The sequence below is a fragment of the Fundulus heteroclitus genome, chromosome 24 (assembly GCF_011125445.2).
Source record: "Fundulus heteroclitus isolate FHET01 chromosome 24, MU-UCD_Fhet_4.1, whole genome shotgun sequence".
Taxonomy (NCBI): Eukaryota; Metazoa; Chordata; class Actinopteri; order Cyprinodontiformes; family Fundulidae; genus Fundulus; species Fundulus heteroclitus.
In genome coordinates, this window is record NC_046384.1 from 3357000 (window position 1) to 3376700 (window position 19701).

General features: G+C 46.2%; 1 protein-coding gene and 1 long non-coding RNA gene across 3 annotated transcripts in view; one reads left to right on the forward strand and one right to left on the reverse strand.

The window, feature by feature from the left end:
* The window catches only part of LOC105921795 (zinc finger protein GLI2), a 74734-nt gene that overhangs the window by 22429 nt on the left and 32604 nt on the right, over positions 1 to 19701 (reverse strand). Inside the window, exons 3-4 of the mRNA XM_036128270.1 lie at positions 11196 to 11304; positions 1286 to 1488 (exon numbers count right to left, since the gene is read on the reverse strand). Coding sequence (XP_035984163.1) covers positions 1286 to 1488; positions 11196 to 11304 — 312 coding nt within the window. The remainder of the gene's footprint in view (positions 1 to 1285; positions 1489 to 11195; positions 11305 to 19701) is intronic.
* LOC118557891 lies at positions 3332 to 4288 on the forward strand. 2 transcript variants are annotated; one of them, XR_004928085.1, is made up of 4 exons: positions 3332 to 3620; positions 3820 to 3885; positions 3980 to 4099; positions 4196 to 4288. It is a non-coding gene; the product is annotated as an uncharacterized LOC118557891 (long non-coding RNA). The 2 variants fall into 2 exon arrangements; XR_004928084.1 differs by lacking the exon at positions 3332 to 3620 and having other exon boundaries at positions 3636 to 3885.

A 19701-nucleotide genomic window follows, 5' to 3' on the forward strand; every position in this document is an offset into this window, starting at 1 on the left:
TGCAGGGACCGATTCTTTCTCTCCATCCCGCTCTGACGTCCTCCCTGCCAGATAACGCTCTGATCTGAGCTGCAGATGCTTAAAGTCTCCAAGTATCGCTACATCACGACTACATATCACGGAGGACAAGATGTGTAGCTCATCCTGCTGCTGCGCTCCTATCTGCTGCTGTAGTCCAGCCGTGTTCAGGTCCACAGACGTCTGCAGAGACGTCTTAGTGAACCTCTCTGCAGCGTCATCATTCATCTATCATGCTGCTTAAAAACACGTGAACCCCACCAATAAAAGCTGTTAGAAGACAAAAAAATAAACATCTTCAAATGGAAATGAATAAAAACATTAAAACCCTGCTCCACTGCCAAAAATAAATGAGTTTAATTATGAAAACCTAATTTATTTATTGGATATTGGGTAAGTAGGTAGTAAACTTCTAACATTCAGATAAATAACTTCATGCAGTTGGACAAAAACACAGACATTAAGGTTGGTTAAAGTTAAAAGTCTGGTAAAGCTCTGATGTTTCTAACAGGGTTTAACTGGTCTAAATTGTCTACCTGGTCTAATGGATCCACCTGGTTTAACTCGTCCTGGTCTAAAGTCTCTACTGGGTCTAAAATGTCTACCTGGTCCAATGTGTTTACCTGGTCTAACTTGTCTACCTGGTCTAAAGTCTCTACTGGGTCTAACGTGTCTACCGGGTCTAATGGGTCTACCTAGTCTAAAATGTTTACCTGGTCTAAATGTGTTTACCTGGTCAAATGGGTCTACCTGGTCTAATGGGTCAACCTGGTCTAAATTGTCTACCTGGTCTAATGGGTCTACCTGGTCTAAATTGTCTACCTGGTCTAATGGGTCTACTTGGTCTACCTGGTCTAAATTGTCTACCTGGTCTAATGGGTCTACTTGGTCTACCTGGTCTAATGGGTCTACCTGGTCTAATGGGTCTACCTGGTCTAAATTGTCTACCTGGTCTAATGGGTCTACCTGGTCTAATGGGTCTACCTGGTCTAATGGGTCTACCTGGTCTAAATTGTCTACCTGGTCTAATGGGTCTACTTGGTCTACCTGGTCTAATGGGTCTACCTGGTCTAATGGGTCAACCTGGTCTAAATTGTCTACCTGGTCTAATGGGTCTACCTGGTCTAATGGGTCTACCTGGTCTAATGGGTCTACCTGGTCTAAAATGTCTACCTGGTCTAATGGGTCTACTTGGTCTACCTGGTCTAATGGGTCTACCTGGTCTAATGGGTCTACCTGGTTGAACTGGTCTAGCTAGGGGACTTACAGTCTGCTGGGCTCAGTCCTCTGGCCGCTGAGATCATGGACAGGGTGGGGCTGCCGTGCACCGAGCGCAGGTAGTGCTCCATGTGGGGCGTGACGTAGGGGTGAGGAGGGCTGAAGGGAGACTCGCTGGTCGCCATGCCAGCGGGCGAAAGGCGGATCAGGGAGATGTCTGAGATGACGGGGCTGGCCGTCAGTCCTGCAGGACTGGAAGATAAAGATTAGCACCATCAGTTACCGAGCTCGGACCAGTCTCGGCACGGTTAAAAAAGGGTAGTGTAAACGGGGTATATGACACTTGCCAGAGCTCAGCCCGGTACTGCGCTCAGTTAACCCTCAACAAATCACTTGACCGTTCTGGATGGTCTTCTTTTGTCCACTCTGTTGGACTTTGTTTTGCTCTGTTTGGGCGCTTGTTGGGTTGTTGGACCTTTAGATCTTGACTGGGTTTGTAGCTTCTTGAAGAACATTTTGTGGTACCCCAGTCTTGGTTGCATTTGTTCTTGGTTTAATGTTGGGTTTTATGGTCTAGACCGCTTTGGACTGGGTTAGACTTGTTTCTCATTCCTAGAAATTGGACTTTGAAAGTGTTTCTGCTGGATGCGGCTCTTTATGGGCTGGTTTAATCAGAACCAGCCTTTTATTCTCATTTCAGGCCCAGTTTTTCCTGCTTTGTCCAGGTTTCTCATGCAGAACCAGAGATGGTTCTTGTTCTAAATCTAGTCTGGTTTGGTATTGTATTTTTTTTATAAATTTTTGGCCCAGTTGGCATTGGTTTTGGACCAGTAAGAACCGTTTTTTACCATTCAAACTGAGTTTAGCTTGGTTTGAGAGCCAGTTTTGTCTCTGTACTGGTTTTGGACCTGTACCTGTGCTGTTCAGACAAAACTCTGTTGAGTTCTGCATAATCACAGCTCTGCTTTGGGTCAGGACTCTTCTACAACTCTCTGCCGTCATTTTGCTCTGATTTGGACTTTATTGGTACGCTGCCTCGTCCCAGAAGAACAAGTGTTTGGTTCTGGTGGTTTTCTACGGTCGGAACCTGTTTATAGCTGCCTTTAATGTAGGAATCTGTCTTGTTCTTGCTCGCAGACTTGGTTAAAGAACAATCAAACCCAGCAGATGGTGGATGATGCAGCTGACTTTCTGAGGCCAAATCTTTGTCCTGAATGTCTTGGTTTAACAAATTACTTCTCTGTTACCTCACCGCCAGATTAAAAATGCACATCCGCAGTCATCTACTATCCAAGAGCGGCTCCATTAACCTGAAAGCAGGCTGTTGGATTGCGTGGCGGATGAGGCAATGTTTTTCTCTCCGTGCAGCAGATAAAGATCTGGCGTCTGCACCCAGAAACGTAACGATCCCCCCTGGTCTGTGGGAATTATTCATGCTCTCACCGTGTAACGGCCTGCAGGTCAACCCCGTCCCGCTTTGAACCCAGTTCACAAAGGGTTGTTTACCGTCATGACAGCAGAACGAATATGTCCTTCTTTACATCCAGCCTGGAAGTTTTATGTGTCTTCCATGTCTAGAATCAATAAAAGTTAAAGTTAAGGTTGTTTTTGCTGTTTTTGAAGGTATTAGTTGAACCCTAAAGCATTCTGAAGTTAGCTACGGCAACATTATTTGGAGATAGGAACAAATATCTAGTGTTCTGGGCTGTTTATAAGTCCAAGGATAGAAAACTGTCTTTATTTCTAAAGGAGACATCATCAAAGGTCACTATTTCAAAAGCAAAAGGTTTGTAACTAAGTAACGGACAACTTTCTTCACAGTTTCCCCCCTACGTCACTAAAACACTCTTCCTCTCCGTCCACAACCCGGATAAAAACCTTCCTCGTAGCGCGAGAAGACAGGAATGAATGGCTCCTGGAGAGAGGGTTCAACTTCAATTATTTTTAGGGTTTTCTCAAACGTTCTTTGTTGAAAAGTGGAGCGCACATCCAGAGGCGCACCTTGTCAACAGGCAAACCAAGCAACTGCTTGGAGCCCCGAGCCACTGGGGGGCCCCCGAGAGCCAGCTACTGTACACCCGGTAGGCGAGCATGAAGTGGCAACTGAGGAGATGCACAACTGCATATGAAAATTCCGATTGGATGGAATGTTGATTGACATTGGCTTTGCCCAGTCAAAATCCAGCCCAGCCCAGCCCAGGTGGATAACTTCCCTTAATGAAAATGAACGTAGCCTAGCGAACGGGTGACGTTTTAGGCCTATCGTTCAGTAAATTTGAAAGCAATTAAGTAACTAAGCTGAAGGAAAATGAAGAGGAGCTATCCATCTGGTAGCGAGAAGAAGAAGAAAAAAGAAGAAGAAGCAAAAAGAAAGAAAGACAGTGGTAAGTGGAGCAGATAATGATTTAAGCATAACATTAATAGTAAATGACTGCTGTCATTGAAATGATGCTACTTTGTCTTCTAACGGGGAGACAGCAGCTATAGTGTTAAGTGAATGCTATGATAGCAATGAATAACGAAAGCTATGCCCAAGGAGAACAATTAAACATTTTTAACAAAATCTTTCATATCTCTCCTCAGGATCATTGCTTAAATTTCTAACAAAACAGACGGATAAAGTGCCCCTACCAAATGCTGATGAAAACCGTAAGTCCAGTGTTCCACTTGAATTGTTAACTGTAACTGTTTAATTGCTAATTGTAAAGATTATTTATGACACAATTTCTTTGTCATATTATAGTTCCAGCAACATCCACATCCAGTGGGATAGTGGCCACTCAACCTGTTGGTTGTCATGAAGAGCAGGAAGAGACACCAGAAGCACATCGAGCACCCATTCCAAGTTATGATACTGATGACTGTGAGTTCAATATATTTTACTTCAATCGATAACATGTGACATGCTCTGAAAAGATTATTTAGGATAATATACCCTGTTGTTTTTTTGTCATATCAGTTCCAGCAACATCCACCTACAGTGGGATAGTGGCCACTCACCCTGTTGGTTGTCATGATGAGCAGGAAGAGACACCAGAGGCATATCGAGCACCCATTCCATGTTATAACACTGATAACTGTGAGTTTAATAATTCAATACATTTTACTTTAATTGATAACATATAGCATGCCCTGTAAATTCTTTATCACAAAGTATACCCTGTTTTTGTTTTTGTTATCAGTTCCGGCAACGTCCACCACCAACAGGACAGGAATTACTGTTTTTTTATTTTATTATACATTAATTTTAATTTATTAATTTATTCTTTACTTTTATTCTTTTATATTTTCCAAAGTAACAAGGTTGTTCATGTTTAGAACATTTGGAATAAAAAAAAAAGGTTTTATTTAATACATTTTTCGTTGGTGTCAGATTATTTATAGCCTAGCATAATGGTGATGAACACTGGTCGGTAGGGCCCCCTAGGATTTTTTGCTTGGGGCCCCCACAGACTCCAGAATCACCTCTGCGCACATCCTGAGTCGTGTTGGATGTCGGGACTAAAACCCGTTTTCCTTCTCATGATTGGGGCTAAATGAGTTAAGTGGCGTCTGTTGCCTTACCCTCCTGCTGCTAAAGGGATGTATACACAGTTCATGAGGGGTTTAACTTTTCTACAGCGATCCATTCAGCAGAGGGACCGAAGATCATTTGGAAGGTGTCTAAAGACGCGAGTCCGGGTAGATCATCTGCTCGTCACATGGGGAGGTGGGTTTACGCCCTTCTTTAATGTATTAATAGGTTTAGATAGTTAAAACTGAGGCCTGAAACTGACCCTGGATGTAGCCGCTCTATCGCTTCAATAAACAATATTCCACAGTGCTATCTTCAGGAACCTGTGCGCACCGGTGAGTATTTTTGTCCATATTTGTGAGCGTGCTGTGTTCTTGTTGACACTCAAGATGAATTACAGCGTGACAGTGACTCCCGTCTCTCCCGTCTCTGGCGTCGGGCTCGGGGAGCGCTCTGATTTAGATAAATCACGCATCCGGCACGCAGCTGAATGAACTCCCACCGTAGGCTTCCAGGTCTGCCGCGTGAAGCAGATCTCTCAACCCCTTCCCTGAAGCCCCCCCCGCAGTCTGAAAAATGACCCAGATACAAACAAACACCACGCAGAGCTGCAAATCATCCCCACTCTGCCCAAAAAGTGGGGATTTTCTTCTCATGAATCTTCTTTTCGTACTGATCCAATGAAAGGTACGTTAAAAAAAGAATTTTTTTTTTGGTGCTGTGGATGTTTGCAGAGAGAGTTCCTCACGGTGAGCTCCAAAATCAACTCGTTTCATCAGAACCTAAACAATAAAACAGATACAGTGTCTGAAATATCAGCTAAAACAAGCGACTACATCTAGTGGCTCAAACTAAGAACTACAACCAACAGGAAACCGTCCATCTGTCCGTCGCAGTCAGGATTCTCAACTTCCGGCTCAGAAAGTTTAACTGGAACGGCCCCTAAAGTCAGTATTACGAGTCGGAAACTCAATGGTACCCAACATTCACGATGGCGGCGTTGAGTTAAACCTCTTATTTTGTTTCCAGCAGCTTATGTAGCGTTTACTGGTACCGGTGCTGCCTTTCAGTGTTCATCAGAATGGATGTTTTTATCTGTTTTTATCTGGACGACACAGACAAAAAGCATATGGATAAAATAGAAATCAGAGTGATCGATATGGATAATCATCAAATAATAAGTGCAGCCCTGGCCATTTTATGCTGTTGCTTAACGATCTATGTTTAAATAAAGAACACTGAATTCAAACTCGACCCTTTAGTCAACCAACTTTTTACCAAAACTGTAAGAACGCGTGACTTCTGAACTCTTTGTAGCTTGGTGATGGAGCCTCATTGGGTCTGCGTTGTGATTGGTTGGGAGGATGTAATGACTGTAATATTAACCTACATGATTGGCTGGAATGCTAAAGGAAGTAAAACTGTTATTCTATTGAACTTATTGATCGTTTTTTTTTTTTTGTTGAACCATGGATCTACCAATCGATTGATATATATTGTTATTGAATTATCATCCAGCCCTACAACAGTGTTACTGTCATTGTTACTGTTTTAACAACAGTGCAAGTGTCCAAGATTTTTCCTACTGTCCGACATGATGGAAACCGGGTCTTAAAATGGTGGAGATGACTTAAGGCCCATTCATACCCTACGTTTGGCCAACACGTCCGTATTTCTGTCCGTACGTTCTGTCCGTTGACTCCTTCATACCTCCGTCCGTTGAGGTGCGCAATAACCAATATGTCCTCTAGGTGGCAGTGCTGGGCACCAATGATTCGTCACTGATCAAACATGGCGACGGTCCAATGCGTGATTTTGTTGTATTTGCTCCGTAAGTAAACTTTTTGTTTGTCCCTGTGACACGACACAACACATTATATATGTGGGTAGTTGCGGACAAGCTCCGCAAGTCATTCTTCGAATCCCGCCATTGTTTAAAGCCCAGAATTACAACCTTCTTCGTGATTTTGTTGACATTTTGTACAACAAACTCAATAGCGCCCCCACCGTTTCCGGTAGTATTGCTCCGTTTCGTCCGTAATCGTAATCGTTTTCATGTCAAAATACGGACGAAATCAACGGTTAGAACGTATGAAACACTCCACACGTATCCGTATCCGTCTTTTACGTGAGGTATGAATGGGCCTTTAATCTGCGACTCGTGAGCTCTGACCGCCGTTATTCTTGGAGACATTCCCGCTTGCAGATTGGTCCTAACTTTTAAAAAGGGGGTCCTTAAATATGTTTTCACGTCGGCAAACGTCCTCTCCACCAAATGCTACGCTGATAACCAGACGTTCCTCAGCAGGAACCTGTTGTTATCCTTCAGGTGAGTCCTACGTTCAGACCTTCATCTGCTCGGCCGCATTCTTTCCAGCCTCCTTTGGTCCAAAGGGAAGCTGCCACAGTGGAAGAGGAGAACGTTCCCCCTCCAAGTTTCCCTCTCCCCTGTCAGAGAAACAAAGAGGCGTCCCTCCGGCGGCTTTTTATGACAGGCCTGACAAAACAAGCAGCCCTCTCATTACAGTATATGCAAACAATGATAAAGGGGACGGTGCCGGGATGTCATGTTAGACAATCAAGGAGGGGACCTCTGACACGCCGCCACGAGTGGATAATAAAGTGCCGCGCCAGGCGACAAATGACACCGCACTTAATTTGCTGCGCAATGTTCCTGTAATTAGGTGAATTTGGCACAGGCAGGGGGGAGCGACAGCCAGATCAAGGTCTTGATGAATTAGGGGTCCACTGTCAAGATCAAATCACATTAATCAAGGTGGCCGAGTCCACGGACAGCCTCCCCCCGCCCTCCTCTTCCTCAGTCGGGGTGATGAATAGCCCCTGCTGCCGCCAGGCGCGAAGTATGCATCACCATCAAATCTGTGAATTTAAATGTAAGAGCACCACTCGCAGGAATCTATTGACTTTTACGTCGCGGCGCCAGTTTTTCTTCTGTGATAAAGTAACTTTGGACCCGGCGCGGGAGCCCTGCTCTCAAAAGTGTGCCACGAGCTCAGCGGCGCTCAGGTCTGTTAGCGCACCGGACCCCTGCTTCCCACTTTCACGCTTTCTTTCCCCCCCCAAAATTCAAAAATCATACTGTCTTAGAACCACAACAAAAAAAAGTTCTGAATGAGCGTTCAGCTGCAGCGTTTGGAGCTAAAACCAGACGCCATGAGTGAAGCTGAAGCGTGAGGTAAAAGGTGCTGGACCTCTGCCCTCTGGGAGTTTAATTATGGCGTTCGCCCGGGGGCAGCAACGCCTGCACCACACAGATTAGCTCCAGCCTGTTAATTAATGCTCAGAGGCAGGGGGGGGGGGGGGCGTTACGCCACCAGTGATGGATCCAGAGCCGTCGATCGCTGCAGGTTTATATGATCCAGCAGAGAGAAGTTATTCTCTGTATTAATGTTGAGTCTGGATCAGATGGTTAACATCATCGCAGAGGAATCACGGCCGGTCTTCATCAAAGGTGCAGCATTAATATCTGTGAGCTTAGACTCCCACAGAATGCCTTCGTTGTTTTATTAATAAAGCAGATTTATATTGTTGCTGCAAATGAATCCAACACCCTAACGCTCTGTTTCACGTTCTGCGTAAAGGCGTGACACGTCCTGGCTCTCTGGAGACGCTTTATGAGGAAACGTGTGGCAGCTCTGGCCCTGAATCCTTCATCACAGACGTTTAAAAAAGGAGGCGTTGTTACCACAAATATCAGCTGTTTCTAGGAAGAGGAAGGCTTATTTGGATATTAAACTATTTTAATAAACTTATGTGGATATGTAAAATTTACAGGATAGAAGTTACAGGAAGAGTCTGCAATTCTTCCAGAAGTTTCCCTTTTCTGAATAACTGCGTAACTCTTCTGCTCCTCGGGGGATTATGTGAAAAATAATCTCCCAAATCCTCTCTGGTGTTATTTCTTTCTACTGAGATCTTTCTCTGTTTCTCATAAACATGAATGAGATTCATTTCTTGAGACTCTCAGCCATGTTCAAAGTTTAGGGAGAGAGCAGCGGAGCTACAATGAACGGCTTACCGCTAAGCTAACTGCTAGGCTCACCGCTAAGCTAACCGCTAGGCTAAGCTAACTGCTAAACTAACCGCTAGGCTAACTGGATAAATAAGACTTAGGGTTATACTTAGACAGCTTTATTTGTCATTTTGTATGCACAAAGTGCGTAAAGAACGAAATTTCGTTTGCATTGAACTTGAAAAATCACAGTAAATTGCACTAAATTACAGGATAAGGTGCAGCAGTGATTTATGTAAACAATTGAACTGTAAACAATGCAGGGGGAAATAGACAGTGTGCGATTCACAGTGTACAGGTGAGTATTATTAAAAAATGTGCAATATACAAATGTGGTACAGAGTCCATTTGTGGCTACAGCACCCACAGAGTTCTATTTTTTTTAACCTCCCTTTTCTGAATACATAATTTATTAACTACTGTCAGGATGGAAGGTCCGTTTCACCCAGCATAACAAAAAGAGTTTCTGAGGATTACCAGCTATAGCTTAAACTTAACGCCACACATTTAGAAAATGTGTGGCGTTATGTCAAGGCACTTTACGTCTTCTCTGTTAACTTATCTAATTCTGCTCTTATTGGTTCTACTTTTATCCGTTTTACTTCATCCAACCCCAGATGTTCTGCTTGGTGTCTGCCACAGAACGCCATAGCTGCTTTAGTTTTTGACTCAGAGGGAATTAGCAGGTGGAGCCGCCTCAGAATCTACTTCCTGTGCCGCATGAAGTCAGAACGCCGCGTTGCCGCATCGTTTTTATCGTGTTAGGAGGGTTTTGGAGAAAGAAGCTGGTGAATTTGTGACTCCAGCTGCAGCTGACCTGGGTCACACTCATATATGCCATTTAGGAAAATCTAATGTTTTTGTTATTTCCAGTCTGTTTACCGTGACGTTCTGGTCCAGGGACGCTCTGAAATTACACGGCCTTCACTCTTTGTGTTGCGAAGCGATTAAAGTGAAGCGCATCGTAATGAGAGACTGGGCTGATCTGCCATCACGCCGAGTCTAACCGTGTGTTTAACAAAAAAACCTCTCTAACAACCCCTCTGAAAGAGACCAAAGGTGACCCAAACAGCCGTCGCTGGTTATGTCTGAAGCTTACGTCTGTAATCTAGGCTAAGTTGAAAAAGTACCCCCCCCCCCTGACTGATCTGTTCTGTTTTTCTTGTTTTATAAAGTTTAAAGTCTCAGACCATCCAGAAACTTTAACTATCAGACATAGCCTGAGTGAATTAGCTGCTCCGGTCCTACAGTCAAAGATGGCGGCGGTGGCATGACGGTGTGGAGCTGCCTTGCTGCTTCAGCCTCTGGACAGCATGGAGGACCCGCGGTTGGTGACCCGGTTGGGTTCTGCAGCAGGATAAGGGTCCAAAGCACGGCGCCAGCTCCACCTCTGAATGGGCCACACAACCCAAAGCACTGAAGGATTTGCCGTGGCCAACTCAAAGTCTGGAATTAAAGCCCTATGAGGTGCAGTGGCATAACTTTTACGCTGTACTCACTGCAAAAACGGAACTAAAAATAAGTCAAATTTTCTTGAAATGAGGGTATTTGTCCTTGATTTAGGCAGGTAAATAAGATGATTTGCCAATAGAATGAGATTTTTGCACTTACAATAGGAACAACTCATCTCCATAGTCTTATTTAGAGGGCAGAATATCTAAATATCCGATATTAGGGGTCGAAATACTCATTCCATTGGCAGATAATCTTATTTACCTGCTCAAATCAAGGACAAATACACTAATTTCAAGAAAATATGACTTATTTTTAGTTCCATTTTTGCAGTGCTGTTGCTGAATTAAGCCGTTTTTCAAAGAAAAGTGGCTAAATATTCTTCCCAGGTGATGTAAAGACTCATTTAGCCACTTATTAGCATTGATTGATGGTTGTTTCTCTTAAATAGCATGCAGCTTTTCCCCTTATGACGTGAAATCATCACTTAAAAAACTGTATTTTGTATTTACTTCCAGTGATCTTTGTCTGATATATTTAGTTTTCTGCTGATTTGAAACATTTAAGTGTTTTTTTTTTCCGGTTCTTGGGCACCTCGACGACAGAACAAGGCGCGATTTCTTGAGTTCTCTGCCCTCAGACTGGGATCCCTTGAGCCAGACTCATCAAAGCGCGGCAGCGTTTGAACCCCTGACGGATGGAGCCCGCAGCGCAGCTCCCGCGTCGGAAACAAGAGCCGCGGAGGAGGAATTCAGAGCCGGCATTGCTTATTCACTTTGGAAGTCGGCGCGTGTCGTCCGCTTTTGATACTGGAGCTGGCAAAACGCTCAACTCCAATCAGCGTCGGCCTCCGGAGTTAAGAGAGAGCAAACAAGCTGCGTTGTGTACAGTAGAGATGAAATATAGATTGGGCTGAGGAGGCTGTGGAGACGCTGAGAGACGTTGGAGGAGGTGCCGTACCTGTGCATGGCGTGATGCAGAGCGTGCGGCTCGTAGTGGTACCGTCCTTCGTGGTGGCGGACGTCGATGGGGATCGGCGTGTGGAAGGCGGGGAAGAGGTGCTGGGGCGCTGCAAGCACAAACAGGAAGAGCAGGAGAGTTGAGGGGAAGATGGAGAGGCTTTAAAAGAGGAGTTTCAAAGGCGAGAGGCTACAATAAAGCAGCGCGGATTTCAGAGCAAGCTGAGCACTTTCGTGTAAAGTATTGGCACTATCACACAAGAGAAGTGGAATAAATAAATAATCAAAGTCATGTTAAGAAACCCTACATCTTGGACATAAAAGATCTCCAACCAGGCTTTTGACAAAGACCTGCAGCTAGAAGGGCCTTTGAACTAGACAGGATGATGGAGCGTGTGAAGGGAGGCTGCAGCCCGACTCAAACCGGGCCTGACAGCTCTGGGAAAAAAGCTTTCTTCTGCTTCTCTACCCAAACAAGTCTGCTCCGGAGAAGCAGCGCCGGGCTGAAAGCTCCACGCTGACGGAGAAACGTTCAGAGGCGAGGTCAGACCGAGCGCAGCGCCGCGGCGCTAACCTCTGGAGCGCTAAACTGCGCTAGCATCGCACTAGCGTAGTTTATTAGAACATTAGGCAGGTTATTGTTGAGAAAAAATGATTTTACTTCACAATCTTTGCATTTTCACTGGACTTTAGAAGGTCCTGAGACCGTGACGAGTAACAGGAACAGGAGTAGCAGGAGTAGCAGGAACAGGAGTAGTAGGAGTAGCAGGAACAGGAGTAGTAGGAGTAGCAGGAACAGGAGTAGGAGGAACAGGAGTAGGAGGAGTAGCAGGAACAGGAGTAGCAGGAGTAGCAGGAACAGGAGTAGTAGGAGTAGCAGGAACAGGAGTAGCAGGAACAGGAGTAGCAGGAGTAGCAGGAACCAACAAAGACGAGGTTTAGCCAGGAGTCCCATACAGGGTTTTTACGGCTGATTACTGATTATTCTGAATATCGGCAGCGCGAATCGGGTATTCAATTCAATTTTATTTTATTTATATAGCGCCAATTCATGAAACATGTCATCTCGAGGCACTTTACAAAGTCAAGTTCAATCATATTATACAGATTGCTTTGCAGCAATCCCTCATACTGAGCATGCATTAAGCGACATGCTAACCGATACCCAATACCCGATACGTGCTGCCGACATGTTTGAAGCCAATATTGCTTTTACATCATAAAAAATGACATAATCAGTCTTTTAAACCAGTTAATATCGGCTTCAGAGCGCAGTTTGAAAGGGACGCAGAAGAAACGGGCGTCACAACTCTTACGGCGGCGCCTTAACGAACGTCTCACAGCGAATGGGGGAAGAGGAGACAAAGCACTGATGGGTACTTATTTTCACGTACAAACACACAGCGTCACAGAGACAGACTTTCTAAGGCCAGATAAATTTAAACGCGTGTTGTTGTTAGCATGTCTGATAACATGGCTAGCTGCTTTGTGAAGGTTCGTCATGCGAGGAGTTTGGTGCTAGCAGACTTTCTCTTTGGCACCAAAAGGAGACATCCGAGCTGAGGCCAAAGCCCAAAGGTGCCGCTCTGCTTTTAATCTAGCGCTGTTTTACTGCTGTTGTGTGGATCTTTGTGCATCCATTTAACGGCCCTTTTTATTTTTTACTGCAGCCCCTTTTTTTTTTTTTTCCTCTCAGGGATTCTTCGCGGATCTGGGAAGCTTACCCAAAGCATCAGGACTAATTAGGCCTGGCTGTGGCACGCAGCCGCCGAAGATGTCCCGTCTTCCCTTTTCCCCGCCGCGCGGAGCGAGTCTTTAATGGACTTTATGGAGTTGTGTTTCTTGTTAACGTGTTTTCTCAGCTTTTTAATCTGGAAAAGCTCCACCAGGGTGTAGTCCTACGCGGCCGTCTTCGCCCACAGTGTTCAGATCTTTTTATTGTAACCTGGCGCGTCTCATCCTCCAGCCGCCTGATTGCTGCAGACGGAGAGGAGGAGGAGGAGGAGGAGGAGGAGGAGGAGGAGAGCCGGCTGATTTCTGGACTGAATTAAAATTCCTCCAGCGCCACACCGATTCCCTCCGGTGGGAATCGCTTCAGGGTGACCCGAGATTTAGGAGCAGAGGGGTCAGGGCCACGGATCATTATCTGCGCTCCTTCCAGGGAGGGGACGGGGATAACGGGGGCCTCCCGGGTCGCTCCGGGACCCCAGACCCCAGTGAGTCAGCATTCCAGGTCCATTCCTCTCACTCTGCACCCTGACAACGTGACGGACAGGACCGCTCCCAGACGGCGGCGGGAATCGCTCTGCTTGGTTTCACCATGACCCAACGCCGTTTTTTTATTTAGCTAGCCACGTCTGGGCGGCGCTCGGCATGAATCATGGGCCGTGTCGCCAGTACCTGCACGTTTGGACCGACTTCAGCCCACGGGCTGCTGCTTCTCCGCTGGAAAAATGGTCCTTTCCCAGAAGTGCATCGGTTAGTTTTTTATGTTTCAGACAGGGAACATCCTGTGTGGACCGATGCCCAGAAATGGGGACTTCTTCACTGCAAAAACGGATCTAAAAAGAAGTAAAATGTTCTTAAAGTTAGTGTATTTGTCCTTGATTTGAGCAGGTAAATAAGATTATCTGCCAATGGAATGAGTATTTTGACCCCTAAAATAAGACAATTAGACCTCCTGCACTTGAAATAAGATGATGGAGATGAATTGTTCTTATTTTAAGTGCAAAAATCTTATTCCACTGGCAGATCATCTTATTTACCTGCTCAAATCAAGGACAAATACACTAACTTTAAGAACATTTTACTTCTTTTTGGATCCGTTTTTGCAGTGTTCATGGTTCTGTGATACTGGTGTGGAAAACCCGTCACCTCTGGTCTCTTTAGATCACAGGTGTCAAACTCAAGGCCTGTGGGCCGAATCTGGACCATCATGGTAAATTATTCGGCCCTACACTGCGCTAGCATTGCACTAGCGTAGTTTATTAGAACATTAGGCAGGTTATTGTTGAGGAAAAATTATTTTACTTCCCAAGCTTTGCATTTTCACTGGACTTTAGAAGGTCCTGAGACCGTGACAAGTAGCAGGAACAGGAGTAGCAGGAACAGGAGTAACAGGAGTAGCAGGAACAGGAGTAGCAGGAGTAGCAGGAACAGGAGTAGCAGGAACAGGAGTAGCAGGAGTAGTAGGAGTAGCAGGAACCAACAAAGACGAGGTTTAGCCAACAATCAGGAGTCCCCTACAGAGTTTTTAAGGCCGATTACTGATTATTCTATCGGCAGCACGTATCGGGAATTCAATTCAATTCAATTTTATTTATATAGTGCCAATTCATGAAACATGTCATGTCAAGGCACTTTACAAAGTCAATTATCCGGCCCTCAAGAGCCAAAAAAAAGGCATATCATGTCATAAAGTAGAGGCATATATTCTTTTACACTGCAAAAACCAAACTAAAAATAAGTAGAATTTTCTTAAAATGAGTGTATTTGTTCTTGATTTGAGATAAGATTTCTGCACTTAAAATAGGAACAATTGATCTCCATCATCTTATTTCAAGTGTAGTATATCTAATTATCTTATTTTAGGGGTCAAAATACTTATTCCATTGGCAGACCATCTTATTTGCCTGCTCAAATCAAGGACAAATACACTAAGTTGAAGAAAATGTTACTCGTAGGGGAGAAATGTCTAAAGCCCTTCTTTACATAACTACTCAATGTTGTATCACTGATGTATTACTGATGTTTTCAACATCGGTTTTACAGTATGTTTAATTGTTGAAGGATTCAATAAACATTGAAAATAAAAAAAAAGAAAATGTTACTCATTTTTAGTTCTGTTTTTGCAGTGTAAAGTGTATAAAGTGACTAAAACTGCCTCCTGTAAGTGTAACTCACTCCAATATCAACTTTTTTTGCAGATAAACTGTATGAACTGGACCTAAGGTGCATTTTTTATATTTCTATGTGAACTGGAATGAAATCATGTCATCAAAAGTCTCATCCATATATGTGCAACCAGCCCTTGTAATGACTTCATGACGCCAAAGTGGCCCCACACTGCAAAAAGGGAAGCAAAAGTAAGTCAGATTTTCTTGAAATTAGTGTATTTTACTTTTAGTTCCCTTTTTGTAGTGCATATAGAAATGAGTTTGCCAGCCCTGCTTTAGATTGTTTCTGTTCGCAGGATAAAGTTTAGACTATAACAACTTTACTGCACTCTCACAGTCGTTGGAGGTCGTTTGCATTTAACGGACCGGTTCTTTTCAACCCGGCAGGATTTGAACCTGAGAAGAAAGGGCAGCAGAGCGTTGGTTCGACTCCTGAGGGAGGAGGAGGGAACCCGGCGGTCTGAGGCCGGGGGTCTGGACCTGAGAAAACACCGACTCCTCCTTTAAAGGCTGAAGTATCTCGGCGTGCTGCTAGTGAGTGATGGAGGCGAGGTTCTGATCCAGACTTCCCGCTCCGTGCCCCTCTGGTCCTCCTCGTTGCTCCATGACACTCATGATGTCCTGCGCTGTCAGGGCTCTCTATTACACCCCCCCTCCTGCCCCCCCGGACGCACGCGGTACTTGAAGGGCCCCATTGAGAGAGCAGCCCGAGTTAATGCACCATTCATGGTCGTCAGCGGTGAAGTGGGGAGACGAGAGGGGCTCCTTGTGCTGGACGTGGCCCCTGAGAACAAGAGAGGACAGACCCTCTAAAACGTCCGAACTACGTTTGTTTAGTAACTTCTAAGACGGCGGGCTGCTGCCCTGAAACACCAAACCCTCGTCTGTCCAGACTTTTAACCCAGACAGCTTCACCGGGCCGTCAAACGTCGTTTTAGCTGCTGTCCTATCAGGGACCACCTTCAGCCAGCGGTCGACTCCTGATTGGTGGAGTAAAGCGGGACGAGCTGTTCTGCTTGTTTAACGTGGAAAACGGGACAAAAACAACTAGAAATCCTCTTTGGGGGGGGAAGAAGCGGGGAAGCAGAGCAGCAAATCCAGGCTTATGAAGCGGAGGATGCCGAGGAGCAGCGCCGCCTCCCGCCTGGATAAAGTGATCCGGGCCGCGCCTCCCTCTGAGGGCCCCGGGCCCCTGGTACGGCCCCGCCGGCCGGCGAGGCTTATTCCATCACCGGGACAGCTCCATTGTTCCGGCGCCACGCGGAGAACAAAAGGCGAGCGCTCAGGAGAGTTCAGGAGCCGCGTTCACCTGAATCATCCCCCCCCCCTCTCTGCGGGCCCCCCCGAGGCCCCGGCCATCTATTAGTCTTTGCTCGATCACATTTTCTCAGGCTCCGCGGCTGTTTTTATGGCGCGGAGACACTTCAAACGCAGCTGGTTGTAGGGGCCGTGTTTCCATTTTCAGGACGGAAACGCAGGCTGGCACGTCTCTCCCGTTTCTGCAGCTTTGATCTGCCTCAAACCTGCACCCCCCCCCCCCCCCCCGTGCTTCTCTCATTGCTGGGAGATGCGCTGACCTTCCATGTCAGCAGATCCTCACTAACTGCAGCAGCGTGTTCCCGGCTGAGCTCCTCTGTCTGAGGCGGGAACCGGAGGACGGAGCGGCGCAGAACGGCTCCGTCTCACCCGGTGGTAGCCTCAAACGTGCGGTGGTAGCCTCAAACGTGTCTATCATCCAGTCAGAGAAGCGTCTACCTGAGGAGCCACTTTTCGGATCAGGGCCTCGTCGGGGCCACCTCCGTGCAGCAGCAGCTCAGGGCCTCTGCGTGTCGTCGCGTCGCCTTGTTAGCGTGCCGTTTGTGTAAATTAGCGCCGTAAAGGACTGCCAGGGTCCACAGACGTGGAGCGATCCCCGCTGATTTATCGGCCCGTCTCCTAATAGCGCTGCTTAACACCCGGCTCGTCCAGATTAAGTGATTACCTCAACGCCGAGGTTCATTATCAGCCAACGGGCCGGTGATGAAGGAGAGGCGAGCGCAGCCATAATTAACACGCCGGTGGATTAAAGAGCCGCTTCTGGGGCTGTCGCCGCGCTCCCCGGCTAACATCCATATTACCCGCCGCCACGAGGGCTTCGGGGACTTCAGCCGGGGCCCCGAGCGCCGCAGACGCTGCGCGGGAAAACGCCGCCGTCTGTAAATTAAACCCAGAGCCGGTTTTCCTGCTGAAACGACGGGCTAAGAATAGACGCGGAGGTGAAGAGGTTCCCGCGCCGCCTCGGTCCTAATGAGGGGGGGGGGGTGGAGGAGCCGCTTAGGGGACCCGGACCTCCACATCTGACCCGATCTACCAGAGACGGGGACAGTTGGACAAATCGTCCTGAAGGGAAAACACGTGGAGGTCCTCAGCAGGCTGGGAAATCAAACCTGAGCACAGACAGATGAGAAAAAGGTTTAAAACCTGTAAAACAGATGAGCCGGTTATCTTTGAAATAAATGTGAGGAAAGCCATTAAATAATCACACTTTAAAATTTAGTTTTGCTCTGATCGACACATCTGATGCTCATCGTTTAGTTATGATTAACAACATATTTCTGAAACCTGTAGATTGTTTCTAGATTTGCCTTTGATTCTGTCTGAGATGAAGTTTTTTTACTTTACAGCAAAGCCACGATGCGTACGGGAGAGCCAATTTAAAGGGCGTCTAAGTCAGCTGCCTGTACATAAAACAGCAACAAGATGCTAAAACACAGATTAAAAATAAAATTGAATCATCTTCTGCCAGAAATATTACTTAAATCATGTATTCTTCATTTTTTTTAAATATATATTTACAGGCAGAAAATGTTTCTAAGAACCTTAAGAAATCTGGAATAAAAACATGATTTAAATCTTAGCCACAGAAAAAAAAAAAAAAAAACATGTGTGTGTGTGTGTTTAAATGATATTAAAGTATTCACAACTAAAAATTAGTATTTAAAGTCCTAATATAATTTAGACTGTATTTAAATTATTTTTTTAGAAATCCTACATGTATGAAAACGATCAAAAATAACATGAAAATTAGAACAAATCATTAAATTCTCTCCAAAACGCAGCGTCTACAACAATAATAAATATAAATGCAGTGAAATATTGTTCTTTTGTATGTAACTTGAATTTAAACCATATTCAGCTGCTTCTCGGCAGATTGCGTCATCACAGACCCAAGATGGCCGCTCCGCTGTGGTTCTAGGCCTCTGGCTGACAGTCAATGCTGAGAACGTCTTTAAGGCAGAAGCCTCTGAAACCAGCAGGTTTCCTCAAACTTTAAGTCCTCTCAGAGCAAATAGATTTGACAGACGGAGCGGACCGAAGGCCCGGTTCCTGCTAGGAGGAGAGGAGGCCCCCTCTCACCATGAGGCTGCTGGGAAACATGTCTGCAGGGGCCAAAAAACATCTGCAGGACTTTATTTTCTACCTGCGCCCGCATCAGATGGAGCCTCTGCTCCATTCCACCCCCGTGGGACCTGAAGAAGAGTCCAGCCAGGGGAATAAATGAGAGCAGGCCGACGTGACCTTATTGCGGTCGGTACTCGCTCTGCCGCGGCGGCTCATTAAGTTGAGCAAACGGCACGGATGGGTGCAGGATGGAGCGCGGCGGAGCAACAATTAGTCTCTGGGAGCGATTAGCAGGAGTGGAGCAGCTGCAGGAGGGCAGAAATAAACCTTTTTCCTCAGGACTCCATCAGCGCCGCCTCTTCCTGCGGCGGGGCGCAGGTTCTCGGGGAGGACAGTGGTCTAGTTTCACCAGACCGGGGCAGACCCCCTCGCTCCAGCCGGGCGAGCCCTGATGAGGAAACAGGAGCTCTGCTGAAGGGGCTTTGTTGACAGCCTTCCCCCTCCGCCGGGGCGCCGTGGAGCGGGGGGGAGCCGCCGCCTGCCGAGGATGCGTGTCGGCGCCCGTCGTCACTTAGGCTCACGTTACAGCCGGGGCCGGCGGCGCTTTCAGAGCGGGGCGCTGCGGGCCTGTCATTACGCCCACATCCTGACAGTTTACACAGATTATGCCGACACTCCAGGAGGCCGAGTGTGCTGCCAGAACACCTGCCGGGGCGCCGCCGCGCTCTCCGCTTCCCCTTTAAGCGGCTGTTTCTCCACGTGACGCAGCTGCAGGACAGTTGCTGAGGAAAACACGGACATCCCTTTTTCCATTCATCAACATCTGAGGAATACATGCAGATCCAGAGAAGCTCTGGTCCTGCTGCAGTTAATGTTCAACAAATTAAAGATGTAGTTGGTAACGCTGATCAGAAACTCTTTTATAAACTGTAATACTGGGCGAAACGGTCCGTTCATCCTGAAAGTAATCAATACATTATGTATTCAGAAAAATTAGAATGAAAACAGACCTCTGTGGGAGCCGCAGGCCTGTAAAAACAGGAGAATCTCCTTATCTATTGGTCGTCCCACATGCTAATCGTTCTGATGTACTCACGTAACGCCAGTGTGTGGGAACGTTGTTAGTTTCTGCTTGCTGGCTGCGCACTTCTAGTGTTTATGTATCCAGTTAGCTTAGCAGTTAGCTTAGCAGTTAGTTTAAAAGTTAGCTTAAAAGTTAGCTTAGCAGTT